The sequence below is a fragment of the Caenorhabditis briggsae genome, assembly GCF_000004555.2.
Source record: "Caenorhabditis briggsae complete genome, chrI, whole genome shotgun sequence".
NCBI classification, from domain to species: domain Eukaryota; kingdom Metazoa; phylum Nematoda; class Chromadorea; order Rhabditida; family Rhabditidae; genus Caenorhabditis; species Caenorhabditis briggsae.
Window position 1 is genome coordinate 3,848,260 of NC_013489.2, and position 16,246 is coordinate 3,864,505.

At 38.6% G+C, this 16,246-nt stretch overlaps 2 protein-coding genes across 2 annotated transcripts; one reads left to right on the top strand and one right to left on the bottom strand.

Moving 5' to 3' along the window:
• Positions 1–2,590: 2,590 nt before the first annotated feature.
• Positions 2,591–9,882, top strand: CBG04106 (the record flags this gene model as incomplete). Its single annotated transcript, XM_045243265.1, has 10 exons — positions 2,591–2,773; positions 4,033–4,143; positions 4,755–4,844; positions 5,886–5,953; positions 6,000–6,150; positions 7,074–7,217; positions 7,909–8,717; positions 8,763–8,937; positions 8,985–9,228; positions 9,419–9,882. 10 exons carry the CDS (start codon positions 2,591–2,593, stop codon positions 9,880–9,882), a joined length of 2,439 nt encoding a protein of 812 aa, XP_045092587.1.
• Positions 9,883–10,963: 1,081 nt separating this feature from the next.
• CBG04107 lies at positions 10,964–14,821 on the bottom strand (the record flags this gene model as incomplete). Its single annotated transcript, XM_045243269.1, has 7 exons — positions 10,964–11,063; positions 11,764–11,883; positions 11,931–12,112; positions 12,168–12,317; positions 12,936–13,471; positions 14,101–14,219; positions 14,724–14,821. The coding sequence occupies 7 exons, from the start codon at positions 14,819–14,821 to the stop codon at positions 10,964–10,966; spliced, it is 1,305 nt and encodes a 434-aa protein (XP_045092588.1).
• Between the last annotated feature and the right edge of the window lie 1,425 nt (positions 14,822–16,246).

A 16,246-nucleotide genomic window follows, 5' to 3' on the forward strand; every position in this document is an offset into this window, starting at 1 on the left:
CCTTTTTTGCAAAAGTCACGCACAGTTTTTCGCTAATTTTATTGCCACTATTTTTTTGATGTCTTTTCACCCAATTTCTTCCGAATTGAAAGAAATTTGTCGATTTTCTACTGTGCGTGAAAACTGTGCGTGGGTTTTGCAAAAAAGGGCGGGTACGCTCCGCCCCTCATTTATTTGAGTTTGTGTGTGCAACATTTTTGGATCGACAATAAACTTCTTGAAATATGGGAATTTTTTCTGGTTTCAATTTTGACAGTCACGTTAAAATTATTTCTGACTTTTTGACTATTTTTGACAGTCACGTAAAAATGATTTTGACTCAAGTCGACTTTTCCAACTTCCAGTTTGTTTGACTTTTTGACGTAGCCAGATTTTCCATTTTTTGACAAAAGTCATGGACTGTCAAAAATGGTAGTGACCACGCACCCTAGTATGCATTGCTCTATTCGCCTGCCCGATATTTGAAAAGCTTGGGAATAAAATAAAGATTGATTTGACTATCTCATTATTAGAAGATAGTGATGCCTCCATAATGTTGTATCTGTTAAATACCAAGTTCCGTAATCCAACCGGTTCCTAATTTTTATGATTTCCTTTTAAAACGCTTATCTATTATTCTCCTTTTTTATTAAACTCTATGGTTTAATATTAGTAAATTAGAAAAAAATTCGTTTCCTTTTTAAAAATTCTCACAGAACTAAATTTTCGAACTCTCGGTTATACTCCAGATGAAATGCAAATTTCCGCTTCTCCCATCCCCCACTTTTCTTTTTCTTTTTTTTTTTGAAAAAAAGGAAAAGAGCTCGAAAGATCTCTACCAATTTTTCACCAAAAAAGTCGAACGCAAATGCTCATATTTTGTATAGAAAGGATTTATAAAACTGCCAAATCAAACCTTCAAAATCTCGTTTTTCATTTAAAAAGAAGAAGTCTTCCGGCAGTTTCCCTTGGAAATTGAATTTTCGTCTTTTTTCCATATTTTTTTTGCATTTCAACTTGATGGGTCGTTTGGTTTTTTGACAGTAATGGAAAACAAAAAAGAAGAAGTGAAAAAACGAAAAGATTCTCAGAGAGTGAGATGGGCTCTTGAAACCCATTAGAAATGCTTCGAATGGGACCACTTGAAGGTTTCAAACCTGTCACATGGCACCTCAATGCACACAAATCATGACAGTCCCCATTTTTGTGACCTGCAGTTTACTTTCAAGGCCTATTATTTACCGTACTACGATAGTTTCAGGATAACACTTCCCGCCAAGGATCATGCCCATTACTGCTGCCTCTTCTCTCTTACACAAGAAGCGTTCCTGTCAACCGCCTCATTAGTAGAGATGACTAGGCCCGGGAATGAACAGTCCTCCCGCGGTGTTCTCTTTTATATATTTAACTTTTCCCAATTATAGTTTAGATTTTTCATCACACCTAGTTATCCATCTATTTTAGAACCCCTTTAACCATGGAACCATTCTCTATTTCATCTCTTATCATCTTCTTAACTTTCTTATTTTAGTTTTTGCCTTTTTAGTTGATTCTTTTGTTTAGATTGAATTTCCCCATTCAACTTTCTTCTTTCTAATTTAGATTCACAATAAACCTTTATAAATTAGAACCATCATTCTTTATCTGTGATTGGGTCTAGGTAAAGTGGAAGGGGCAAGCTTTTCCAATAACATCAGGAATACCAGGCTTATCAAAGTACCTCTTCGCCTACCAATCATTTTTGCACCCGCAAAGCCATAAATCTACAGAATTTCATAATAGTATTCACCCAGTGCAATACGATTCCCAAATGCATTCAATCATTCCAAAATTCGCGCATTCTTCTGACTCACCTGTCATGGCACCTCCATAACTCCCTCTCTCTCTCTCTCTCTCTCTCTCTCTCTCTCCACATTCCATTTTTTCCATCCTGATGTCCGGGGCGGAGCCATCTCTCTTCGAAGGACCGTGGCGTCCTGCGCCTTTCTCTCTCGCATTTTGCTCGTTTTCCGCTCGTGTGCATCTGCGTGGTCCCTCCTTTCTCTTCTTCTTTCCTCCTGGATTCTTCCCCTCCCCCTACTACCCACCATCCCCGTGTCCCTTCTTCTTCTTTTCCATTTTTTCTTCTTTTCTTCTTCTTCTTCACACTCAAAAGCTCCTCGGGACCCTCCGTCACTTCTGTTCTTCTCACCCCCAATTGATATCAATTCGTGTTGTGTGTGCTCTTTCTTTGAGAATCCTTTCTTTTCTCTTTACTTTTTTTTCTCAATTCGACGATCTCCTTTTTTTTCAAACTTTATTCGAAATAATGCAAGAGAAACCCCTCTTTTCTTGCACTCAATTTAGTTTTTTGTTCCTTTGACTCCCAATCTTTTTACCCTTTTTTGAATTCTTTCCCTTTTTCACTTTTTTCTTTTCTTCCAAATCCGATTATCGTGCTCTTGGGAAAACTGCACCGCGTAATTCCAGAGTTCATCATCTTCTTCTTCTTCATACTGCCCAAATCTCTCTTCAACATCATTCAAAATCTACCAAAATATTCCCTTATCCGACAACTCGTGGTCGTGGTGACCGAGTTGAACCATCCGAATACCATCATCACAAGACTACCATGACCAAAAACGGAACAATGTCTTCACAGCACGAAGAGATGGGTACAACTAGTCCACCAAGTGGCTCCGGTACTTCGACGTCGGCTGCATCGCCTCCAGAATATGCCACAGCTGCGACGTTACGTTCCACACCAGCTCAGATGTCAGCGGCGATAACGGTTGATTTGGTGGTTGCAGCTCAGGTTGGGTTTCTATTTTATATCTGAGAAATGGGAAGTCTGTGTTCGAAAGATTCTGAAGTTCCTACTTCATTATCTTTGAAGATTGCCTGACTTCATAAAGGTAAAACTATTGAGCATCGTAAAATATTTCATTTTAATCTAGTTCGCAATTTTGATTCCTGTGAGAAACTATGATGGTTTTCGACTCCAGATTCGAACGACCATTCTGAGAGGACTATCTAGAACCCGGTTTATTCATGATAATGCTCTGACGTAAAAAGCAGTTCTGAATCGTTGTCTGGATAATCGAAAAGTACTTATTCCGCAGTTTGTCCGATTAGTCCAATAGAGCGTACATGTTCATCGACCACCTTGTACACTTCCATTCTCCTCTCAATCATTCCTTGTTTCCCAAGAAGTATTACGTTCGAAGCTACATGTACCAGAACTTAATCGAACTCTCGTTCTCTCCCGTTTCCTTCTATCCAAATTCCAAAGTGAAATTTGTCGTCTCATCCCACTCAAACTGCCTTTTTTGACTGCCGAAGCAGTTGCTTCTGCATTGTGCACACACAAAAAACCAACGGCGACGAGTCCGTTGAGTCTAATTCGGTTGGCAAGTCGAGTATGGAAAAGTGAGAGAATTCAGACGGTCGACTCAATCAAGAATTCAGTTGGCGCCTCTTTTGTCGCGCCAAGGCGACAAATGGGGGAAGACGAAGAGGAGATGGGAGGGAATGTGAAAAGTTCAACATCAAATCCATCGAATTTGCAATAATAAGAAAAATATCTCATTCCAAAATCCTGAGAGCTTCCTGTCTTTGATTGAACCAATCGGAAAACGAACGACAATGTTTTGATGGGACCTTCCAATTGTATTCGCTTGACTCATGCCGTCTGGTTCGTGTTGTATGCATTCAATAAGTCCTCTCTTCAATTTTAAGGGACCCACTAAAATTCGTTCTTTTTCTTTCTCTCGTTCAATTCTATTTCTTCTTCTTCTCTATGTTTTTCATGCTCTCAATTTCCAAGAGCACTAAGAAGGTTTTTTTGGAACCAATGGATATGGAAAAATGAAGAAATTTATGAGGCTTTTCTGAAAATAAAGGGCACTAATAGTAGTTGTATTAGGAGCTGAGAAAAAAAACCACAAATCATAGAAAAAGGTCAGAAGGGGGGAAGATGAAGTACCTGATAAATGTGTGAGGTCTCACGATTTCACAAACTGCAAACACAGCAAACACACATAAAATATTAAATTTCTGTGGTTTTTTTTTCAGAGAGAAGCAAACTTTCTGCGAATGATTGATCGGAAAGCTCCATTGCTCTACGAGCCAGATGTTGTGAATCATGCACTTCGAAGATATGAGGCATTCTGGCTACCAATGCAGGTATGGTCAACAGTATTATTGAACCAACAGGAAGATAAAAGGATAAGAATCGAAAAAGTTTGAGAGAATGTATTAACTTTTTTTGAGAAATTTAATAAAAGCGGTTTAGTAGTGTCGATAACTTTTATATCTTGTTTATCAGCTTACATACTGTACCCCAAAAAAAGTTAAACTTTCAGATTTTTTGTCAGCGAGATTGAGTTGGTTTAACTAGTTTCAATTTCAAAATTCCTCGAGTCCCCAAAATTTCGGAATAGTCGAATTTCCAAAAATGTTGAATTTGGAATCCTAATTATTCGAATACCCAAATTTCGGAAGTTTCAAATGTTTGGATATTTGAATTTCAGGATTACTGAATTTTCAAAATTTTTGCTGTCCGAAAGTTCCGAATTTCTAAATTTTCGATTTACAAAAATTTTACATTTCTTACTATTAGTTTACCATTTTCTAAATTTTTAATGTTTCGAAATTTCGAACTTAAAGATGTTTCGAATTTCCGAATTCCCCCAGATTCCAAATCTTCTAAATACCCCGATTCGGAAATTTTATAATTTCCATCAATGTTCCAAATATTATCTAAATCCAAATTAAGTTCCAAAAATATTTTCCAGGCCGCCCATCCAGATCTGAACGTGATACCGCCACTAGATGTTCACTGGGTTTGGCATACTCACATGCTGAGCCCGATTCATTACCAAGAGGTTCGTTTTAAAATGAGATTTCCGGAACCGTTTAAAAATGTGCTCCACCTTCTTGATCCCTATCAGAGGCATGTCAAAAATGCGTCAAGTATCACATATCAAAGAGTGTCATAAGAGAGCAGACAAAAGTCAAGAGACTCAGATTTGTATGACATTGAAAAATGAGACTTGTCGGTGAAGAGGGTGTTTGTGTATGTACGCGTGTGTGTGGGGGTTCTTTCAGGTTCAGATGATTTTTAAGAGAATGTCGATAACTTGAATGGGGCACTAGAGTTTGGGCTTATATTTGAACTCCAGTTGGTTTAGCTTTTCTCTATATGCTCTTCTTGATGTATTGAGATGATTTCCGACGATGAACATGACAAGATAACCGCCCGTAGCGAGCCTATAGTGAGCGGTAATTTTGTTTTCGGGAAGCTGGGCATGCTCTGTGTCTTGACTTTTCAGTAAATGTCCGTCTGAACGGATTACGATGACACTCGAGAGCGTTGTTTTTGTGAAGGAGAAGAAGACGTATACATGAAGACTGCCCCTCCAATAGGAAGATGGACTCACTGGTACTTTTGGGGGTTCCGATGGGTGGATGGATGGTGCGATGCTCATTGAGCACAAACTGGGGAAGGGTCATCTTTGACTTTTTTCTTCTTTCCTCTTTTGCTCTTCTATTTATGTCAAAATATGTGGAAAGGCGTGAGTCCATGAAGAGATTGGATTGTCGAAGGGTGGGAGGAAGAGAGAGAGAGGGAGAGCGGCAAAACACACCGAAAGTAGGCAACATCTTCGAGACAACGACATCTTTCCCTTGGGGGCATATTCAGATGCCCTTGGCACAAAAAAGAATGCGACACTTGTTATGTTTATACATAAACATAAAATGCTCCGACCCGGGGGGAGAAGAAAAAAGATTGCACAAAATGAGGCGCCAATTGGCCGGATTAAGATAATGAGAAATGAGTTGGAGAAGGAAAAGAAGGAGCGGGGATGAAGAAGAAGAAGAAGAAGAAAGAATAGAATGAGAAAATAAATAAAGGCAATTTTCAGGATTGCGAGAAGCTAGTTGGAAAAGTGATTGATCACAAGTTGCTTTCTTCGGATGAGATTCAGAAGAGGTAATTATAAATCCAAAAGAATTTTCAAAGGAATCTGAAATTATAGATACGATAGCAGTGTTCGAGCATGGGATGCATACTGTAGTCCAGAGCCATACGACTTCTTGGCCAGTCAGACACCACCAACTGCATACAAAACAAAATGTAATTATGATATTGCTGGAGCAGTTCAGAGACAGAGAAATTTTAATTATCAAGTGAGTTTCTTTTTCGAACAAAACTTCGAAAAATATGACTATTAGAAGCTATTTATTTCTTTCAATTCAAAGCAATACCAATAGAAAACAGCACGAAAAAGCTGCAGCCTCTAGAATTCAGAATTCGTAAGTTGTAATTTATTTTGTGGAATTGAAGTATTATTCTGGTTTAAAAAAAATCGGAGCTTGGAGAAGAGAAACGTCGATGGCCGTGGCCGAAGGTCCCACAACGACAACTACCGTAACCTAAAAATACTTTCTCACTTTCCGGATTTATTATCTTGACTATCGTGCGTTTTCAGTAAATTTTTTCGCTATCAAAAGTATTTTACCGACTTTGTGTGGGAAAATAACTGAAAACTCAGTGAAAAATTAGAAAATGAATACGGAAAATTAAAACATTTTAGATTACGGTAGTTTTCGTTTCTCTTCCACAACTCCGATTTTTGTACCAGAATAATATCCATTGATCAGGTTTCTATGATAAATCACAAAACAGTTTAAGGTGCTTATCACAATGGAATGTTTCCGGTCTTTACGAGACAACATTATTTCCCAAAATATCATTTCATCACATTGAGAATGTGTATTGTGTTCTGATGAATGATTGACTGAGTGTTTCAGAAAAATAATCAATCAAAACTTCGTAGCAGTGTTAAAATAACTTATTGACCAATTAGCGGCTTGTCTCGTTCCGTTTTCCCTCTTCTTTTTTCACCCATTCACTGCATCCATCAATCACTTTGATGCGACAAAAGTCTACGCCGTTTAGCTTTCACAGACACTGATCCTTTTCACAAAAATATCGCTCTCGGTCGTTTCTTTCATTCCAAGTGTCAATCGTTCGATTATCCACCGATTATCCTCCAAGGCAGTTGTTGTTCTGAGGAGGGGGACGCACAAAATTCATTGGGTTTTTTCAGGTATCACTTCCACACTACACTTCTGCCAAATTTCTTTCGGATGCTGTTAAAAGATACATACAGTTCCTTCTTCTCAAACAAACCTATGCAGATCAATTCCTGACGCCGTGCTACGATTTCGATATTATTTGGCATACGCATCAGGTAAAAATTCAGTATTGGAATACCGAAAAAACTTTATTAAAATGCCACCCAAACCGACAACTTTAAGTCTATATATCTCGTTCTCTGTGAAAGATATCAAAAAGTGGTCAACTGATAAATTATTTATCATAGTATCAAAAATATTTTTCAGTTGACCACTTTCGATATATTTTACAGGAACCGAGATATGTACACTCTAAGTTGGCAGTTTTCTATCAAGGCTTTCTATCAGAGTGTTTACGGTAGATTGAGTTTTGTGAACAATATTCTAGAGCTACTAAGTTAACGGGAAATCTTCCAAATCCTAGGAATTCTATGAGGTCCCCAATCTCAAAAAAAATCAAAGGAAGGGCAAGGAATCTTTTTTTGATTATTTTTTATGAATCATCAACAGGTTTTCCCCGTATTGTCTTTCAAATGACACATCGGAACAAGCATGGACAATATCTGATCCCAATCAATCATATTTTCAATTAAGAAACCAAGAAACCCGAATCTGTTAAACTCAAATCTGTAACCAAAAAGATTATTTTCAATTAAACATCCGCAAATAGTCATTCGCTCATCTCACCATATTTTCATATGTGCAGAAAGATGAAAAAACAAAAAAAAAAGACAGCCATTTTTTCCTGACATCAACCACATAAATTATAGATGGAGAGTGCCTAAAAAGCGAATGACTTGTTTTCAGGTCCATCCATCCAGTTATCTGAGGGACTGCACAGCCATATTCGGTTCTCTTCTGAAGCATGATGACACTGTGAACGACAGAACTAAAGGAAGTAAACTTCTGAAAGGAGAGGCTCTGACAAAGAAATTATGGACAACACACTTTGAAGAACCATTCTGGAGACGTGGATGCATGTTCAGGGGACACAATGCTCCGGCGTTCCTTGGATTCGAATCTCAGGATCTTGCATACATTTCATATGGGGATATTCATGTTCCATCGATTTCTTTGAAGGATATTCCAGTTCAAAGAGAACAATTGAGACTAAAACTGTGCTATGGAAACAAGAAAGTGACGACTTTTAATGCGGATCTCTCTCAAAAACAGGTCACCAAGTCCGGGTTTTCTCTAGTTTGGCAGCCAACAGAGAGTTCGACTTGCGCATCCATTGTTAAATTCCCATTCGAAAGACGAGCAGCCAAAGATCTGACAGTTGAATTGGAGATATTTGATAAGATGTTCCTCCAAAGAAAAGATCTTATCAAGTTGATTGGAAAGGCAACTCTGGATCAACTATTGCCTCCGAGCAACTCAAAAAGTGCTCACAATGTGGCCGAACTGCAACTGAAAGCTTCCAAAGACTCAGAATTCACTGCAAAAGTAAATGTAACAACAAGTGTCAATTTGAATAGGGAATTGCAACTTCTGGTCGGAGACTTCGTGGAAAGACAATTATCCGGCGATTCTCATTTAGCATACCTTGCACAATGTGCATCATTGAATCGTGGGTTGTTGAATGCCAACTCTACAGTACATATTGCATCTCACAGGTAGGATTAGAAGTCCTGAAAAGGTAGAATTATTAAAGCTTTTAGTATGCTCGACACTCGAGATGGAACAAAATACACTGTCCAAGTGATCCATTCGGCACCTCTTCTCCTATCAATGATTCTGGTATATGGAAGAGAGCAACGGCTTCTTTCGATGGCTCATCTGATCGGAGCAGACTCTTTGCCGTCTCGTGATCAATTGGACAACAATCTGGTACCTGTAAGTTTATACATTCTCATTTTTTAAAATGAACTATTATCTTCCAGTTCCTTCCACATCTTTCAAATGCTGAAGAAAGAGCATTTGTGATTCTGAATAAAGAAGGAGATTATGCGATTATCAAGGGAAAATGGTCAGGATTCTGTAGAAAACAATCAGCAACAAAAGGACAAAAAGCGAAGCCAGGAAACCCGGGACGTCTTCATGTGGACGCTTTCAACCTGCTGAAGAATACCGTTCAGAAGCTGGAAGTTCCATCAGCAGATGGATCAACATTGTTCCTTATTGGAGGTAATAATTTTAGAGTAATTAAAGGCGGAGGGACATGGAACAAAACATTTTCTCAAAATTTTGTTCATATACGCCCCTTGCGGAGTTGAACATGTCCCCCTTTCTTTTCATTTAACAGATTACATGAACCTTTAAAACATGTAATGAGTGTAAACAGGGACCATATTTACCAACTGAAAAATTGTTTCAGATGCTCAAGCTCGTCTTCCTGGAAAGAGAATCGAATGCCGATCTACGAATACAGCTGAACAGATTGCTAGCATTTTCTGCGTTTCTACACTATTCGTTCTCTGTAATCCAGACAAAGTTCGGTCTCGAAGTGACAGTACTTCTGTTGGTCATCAAGCCCATAAGTGGCCATTGACATTGGCATGCGGATATGGAGGACAACTTCCAACAAATCGATTACTCCTATCCTCTGATCAGGATGGATTAGGTGGGTTTTCGTGGGAACAGACTTCAAATATCCTGAAAAAACTGTCTAGCATAACAAAAGTTACTATTTCAGGTGGGTGTGAAATTGCTCCACTTCTGATGTGCGGCGTTGGTTGTGACGGAGCCGCATGCGGGGCCTGTGGAGCGTGTGGAGCCTGTGGAGCCTGTGGTGGGTGTGGTGGATGTGGAGGATGCGGCGGGTGCGGTGGATGCGGATAGAACATTTCTCTAAATCTCCTCTATGCTTTTTTATTTCTTCGAATTTTTGCTTAAAACCTATCACACTTTCTCTTTCAATTTTTCTGGAACATTCCACTCCATCATATGACATCATTTCATTTGTTCTTTTCTAAGTAAAAACACACATTACCATCTCAAATTATGTCTTCATGATATACTTCATTATTTGCCCCCCTATCAAGAAAAGGTAAACACCAAATGGAAAATTTGCAGAAAATATATTTGTATGTGATTGATTGCTATGTATTTATTTGGATGTCTTCATACAGTAATAAACTTATTTTTGGGTGGGATTCTGCAGAGTTCCTCGATGTTGTCTTTGCCATTTTCTGATGTCATATTGCAGATGTATGTGCATTTAAAATTCATGTTATGTCCATATGGATCAGTTTCATTTTTTACAATGGGACGTGTAGGGGATGACAACCAAGGAAGTATTCTAACCGAACAGAAAAAAGCATTTGAAAAGAACCGAGAAGCGCGAAAAAAGGATAAGATGAAGAAGAAGAATAGTCAGAAGATTGCGTTGATCGAAATCAAATCGTCGAGGAGGAAATTAAAATGAATTGTGAGCCTACCAATTGTGGCCTATGTACAAAAGAAGAGACTACACAATGAATGAGAGTGACCTGAAGGCAGTTGAAGAATAACAAGTGGAGACAAAAAAAATGGGAAGGAAAGGAAATATGAGGATGACAAACTAACGAATAAATGCATGGAAATGAGAAGCAAAGAGGTAATATGGTATGAGGTGGTAGGGACACAAAAAGACCAAGAAAAACACGGCAGTCTATAAGTTACTCCAGAAATGAAAATAGCGGAGAAAGGGAGAGTCTAGCTTAGTATTGGTAGGCAATTCGACAGAGTGGGGCAAAAAAAGGTAGTAGAAAACAATCGAAGGAGGTGGGGGGGGGGGGGGGGGGGAATCTTTGAAAAAAGTGGTCAATTTTTACACGTTATATATAGACACGTGTGAGTTCAATGCACGCGTGGAATCCGAATGAATTGGGTGACGGAGAAGAAGCAAAGCGATTGGGGTTGGATTCGAAATGTTTTGAGTTTATGCAAGGGAAACTCTCTTGAATCGGCTCGTTGGAGAGTCGAATGGAGCTGGAACTGATGGAGATCCACTTCCGTTAGTAGGAGTGGCCAGAGGGGAACTGAAAATTTAGATATATTTGATATATTTGGATAATTTTCGAGAGAGTTTTCAGTCTTGTATCCTACTCTGGACTTTTGATTTTCAAGAGCTTTACCGTACAACCTGTAATAGAAGGGCCCCTTAACTTTGAGCAAATTTATATTGATTCCTGTCAAAGATATAAAAAAGGTGTCAACTGACAAATTGGGTGTTATAATCCCAGGAATCTTTTTTTGATTGACACAATTTTGATATCTTGCACAGGGATTGAGAAAATTGAGTTTAGACTTGACCCTTCTATTACAGGTTTAACGGTATTTGCTGTTTCTTTTTGAGGTCTCGAAATAACTATCTTCTGCTAGACAACAACAGTGTTGATTTTTACAAGACAAGATACTGTAACTTTTTAAAAGCATCTTTTGTACTGATTCCGTTATCAGTTATCAGTGTTTTTTCAAGACCATCTCACTCTTTTTCATTTTTATTATTGAAAAAAAAGACAAAAAGTCTCTTTTTATCAGTGTGCCATATATATTAAATGATCCATCAATCTTTGATTTCTCTAGAGGCACGATAAAGAACAAAAAAAAAAAGATTTTTGCAAGAGTGGAGAGTGGAGATTCATGTGAATCGCACACCAATTTCCATCTTACTTTTGAACCCAATTTTACTTTTTCTTTTCTTCGAAGATTGCATCATGTGTTCTCCCTATCTCTTACCTGCTATGGGACGATTGTGATGGCGAGTGTGAAAGGGAAACCCGACGAACACGACGGGTCAATTCTTGAAGATCGGTGACTACCGTACCCACGATATTCTCAATGTTTTCGTTTTCACGGCTAAAAAAATATAATAGCTTTCTACCATTTTCCCGATGATAACCTACATTTCATGAGCCATCTGATGCAGTTCGTGTGTGATATTGACGAGTTCTTTGGGCGGATTTGAATTTCCAATAATCTGATCAACAAGAAAACCGTTTATCACCATTTTGAGCACATCCAAGTTGTATTTTTCAGAAACCAGAAGTAGCCGTTTAGCAAACGATGGATCCATATCAGCCTGAATCTAAAAGAGTTAATTGAACATAAATAATAGGCATGCAGTCGTGCAGAGTACTCACCTGGATCACTTCTTGACAAATAAATCGCTCGACTTCTTTTCGAAGAGCAGGAAGATGTGCATAGGTGAGGCCTTCAACGAGAGTCACAAAATCATCAAAATACTTGATTTCCCTCGAGAGAACCCTTTCGAAGTAGATATGGGCGAATGTCTGAAAAATTGGAAAACTGTAAATAAACAATACTATGTGAGAATGCGTTTTTTTCAGCGTTTTCAGATGAAATTGGAGACGAGAAAAGAGATATCTGATTTCAATTATTATTATAAACGATAAGCTCTATGATAAACAAACTAATTCAAAATAAAACTTTGAAATTTCTTAGTTAAAATATCCCCCTTTACTCCTCTAACCCTGATTTCTAGAATTAAGATGTTGCCTATTCTTATTCCTTTTCTTAGGAATCTCATCTGGAAATGCTTCTTCAGACTACATTCCAGACCTATTTTCCCACTGTTCTGTTGTCTTGTTTTTTCTTTTATTTCCGTAATCCGAACTCTCTCCTCAATTTTCATCTCTTCACGCATATGTGTTCCATCTGTGTGCCTATATGTTTTTCTCCTTATTTTTTCAGACTGCTCTGTCCCTTTGCTTGCGCGCTTAGCTTTTGCTCCCAAATATTGGAACAAAAAAAACATATTTATACCATATGATTGCCTTCTCCTTCTCCCCTTTTCTCACCCCATCCCAGCGATTCGGATTTCAAACAAACACTGGACAGATTAATCAGAATTTCGAGTGCTGGTATTTAGAATGTAACAAAACACTCACATTTCTCACGAGTTGTTCACAAATTTCACTGTGCTGATCGTTTTCTGAGATTTCGCGAGATACGGTGTCGACTCCGTAGATGAAGATCAAACGATGCACCGAAAACTTGTCGGCTTGTTTCTCATCGACATGCTCCAATTCAGGAATGCGAATCTTTCCGTTGATAACGTCGTCGACGAATTTATGCACAGCTTTCTCGATTCTCTGACTTCTGAACGCAGTTTCCACATCCGGAAGATAGTTGAGTGGTTCGAATAGAGACTCCTTCATTCGAATCTCAACAACCACCAACAGACTCGAGTCAACACTTTTGTGCAAGAATTCGGTAAACTCGGCTCGTCGCTCCTTTTCCACGTGGATTGGCCATCCGGATCCTCGTGAAAACTCGGTTGGTGTAAGAGCCAGTCCAGCGAATAGAGTCTCGTTTGTTGTCGGATCAAGAATCTGCGCTCGGACCTCTTCAACTGCCACCTCGGGACATGGTCCCTCTTTGTAGTAGAGATGCAGAAGCACGTGGCGATTGGAGTCAACGGCGGCTGGAAACAAAAAAAATGAGTGATGAATAGAAGAAGAGATAAGTGATGAAAAAAGAGAGGAAATCAGAAGAAATAGAGAAGATATAGGGGTCAATCATGTGATCGAAGAAAAAGAAGTGAAAAGAGGAGCGTCGCGCCCAAAAGTGCACGAAATGATAGATGGACAACCGTGAGAGGAATGTAAAAAGGAGGGATAGATTGGTTGAAATGTAACACCTGTCTTCAGATTTTTGTCTTGACTCAAAACTTTTTTTCTGACTCCACTATTGCCTCCACTGATGGTCCTCAGGACGACATGCGACGTCATCGAATGGAGTCCGAAAATCAAACGAATAGTACTAACAGTTGGAGAATCTGTTACACACACTCTGACACCTCTGTTCCAGCTTCGGAATCATGTTTCAGAAAAATGAGTCATCAATCGAGGAAAAGTGTCAAAATAACCAGAATCTATTTAGAAGCGGGAAGAAGAAGTTTCTGATTTCTCACAAAAATAACATAAGCTGATGTGCTTTGAGAGAGGGTCAAAGTACAAAAGTAAAGGTCAGAAAAAGAGGAAAATAGAGAAATACTCATAACTGAGGACTTTCAACAAAAGGAACCAAATGGATATATTGTACTATACTCACCATTATTGGATAACACATATTCATCGGTGAGCCGCAGCGCCCATGTGAACTGCACATGTTTGTAGGACGTGGAAAACGGCCTGGATACATTCAGAAGAATCGATTCATCTTCGATTTGTCTGAAATATAGGATACAATGAATTTGATGTTTTTTAAGGTGTTTTCTTGGAATTCCCCCAGTTCTTTCAGACTTTTTTCAACCGATCTTTTGCCCTCATCTTGATTTTTGATGCTGTAGCTAGCACCTTGTCTCCCGATTCCATGATTGCTTTTTTCCTTCTTATCAACTGGGGTTTTACAGGGAAATACTGTTTTATCAGAACCATTTTCGAGTCATCTCGTCAACAACCACTTTCCCTTTTTCCATGGATTCTGACTACAGTAATCAAACTACAGACAATTTTGAAAAAATGACTGGAACGGAGTGTTGGAAAGCATGCACAGTTTGTTCTGTTTTCGAACAGTAAACAAAATGTCTGCTGTGACCCCCCGAGAGGTGTTTGAAATCAGTTTGATTTTGGTTTAAGCCGAGTGCGTTTCGATAAGGAAATATTTGGTCAAACTGACACGAAACGACACTGTGAACTCAGCTAAAATCTAGGTCGGGACAGGAGGATTCTCACCTTTGGCACACTTTAAGAGCCCATGGATACTGGAAAGCGATGACTGAATCGTCAGCACCGCCAGACGTTGATGCGATTGGTACAGCTATATCATCCATTCTGAAATAAAGTAGGATTTGCATGTTACAGTATCAGGAGATAAAAAATCTGAGGGATCGTTTCGAGATGAACAAAGAAAATGTGAGAATCTTACTGGACGAGTCCCCAATCTTTCCATAATACTGATAGAGGGAGAAGAAGAGAGAAACAGAAGAAGGAGGCGGAGAAAACGAGACGCAGACAGACTTTGGGGCGAACAGGCTCCGCCCACTTTTGGTTGCTTCTCTACGTGTCCCGGGTCGAATTGTGAAACCTTTTTTCACAGTAGAGAACGTTTTTGATTGAAATAGTCTATATGTACTAGAAGAATGAGAGGGAATGGATGTGAAGGGTGGGGATAACAAAAGAGGGAAATAACAATCTGAAAGAGACATATTGGAAGTGATAGACACATTTTGTGGAAGTCTTTACGATATTCAGAATCTCTTCTCCACAACCATACATCTCAATTTGAGACAGGAGGAGTGTTTAAGGAAGGCAACAACCATGTCTTCTGAACAACAGCGCATTTCATCATAAAGCTATCCGAAATTTCCCGAGAATACAAAAAATTCCCTCGTGAGTGAGAGACCTTGAATCGGAAGCCAATATCATACATTTCTGCTAATTGATTCAAAAAAAAAAGAAGCATGTGACACAAAGATCCATGGCTTACCAAAGAACCGAAAATATCGTCTTTTGAGAAAATCCAAAAAAATTTGTTCTGCCCATTACGAATGAAATGGAAGCTAGTGTGTTTATGTTATAGATATTAAAAAGAACGATCAATTCTGAAAACATCGAAATGGTTTTATTCTGGTACAAAAAAATCGGAGATGTGGAAATGAAACGCCGGTGGCCGTGGCCGAAGATCCCACAACAAAAACTACAGCAACCTAAAAATATGTTAACTTTTCGAAATTAATTTTCAACTGAAAACTCGAAAAAAATTTTATTAGGTTACTGTAGTTGTCGTTGCGGGACTATAGGTCATTGCCATAGGCGTTTCTCATCCACAGCTCAATGCTAAATGTTTATACCAGAAGAATATTTTTGGAAAGAACAGTTCTTAAAACATCGAAATGGTACAGCTAGTAGTCGGGAGGAATCTGCTTCACAAGTCAAACCGATTCATATTGCAGCTCATTCTCTGAATCTAGACTCTCCGTCTTCCCTCAGAATTGTCAATACTACGTGCATTTTCCCTAAAATTCAGTGATTCCTTCTCTCATCGAAATTCGTTATCACCATTGCCCTCATCATTTTCAAAAATTTAAACGGAATGTACATTTGTCTTCTTCCCTCAAAAAGAGTATATTTCCAAAAATACATAAATCATTTTGAATCTAGACGAAAGAGAAAAACAGAAATGTTGTAAAAACAAATTCCATTCCAAGCTACAATGATTAATCTTTTTCCAATCATTTATTGTGTTTTCACACATT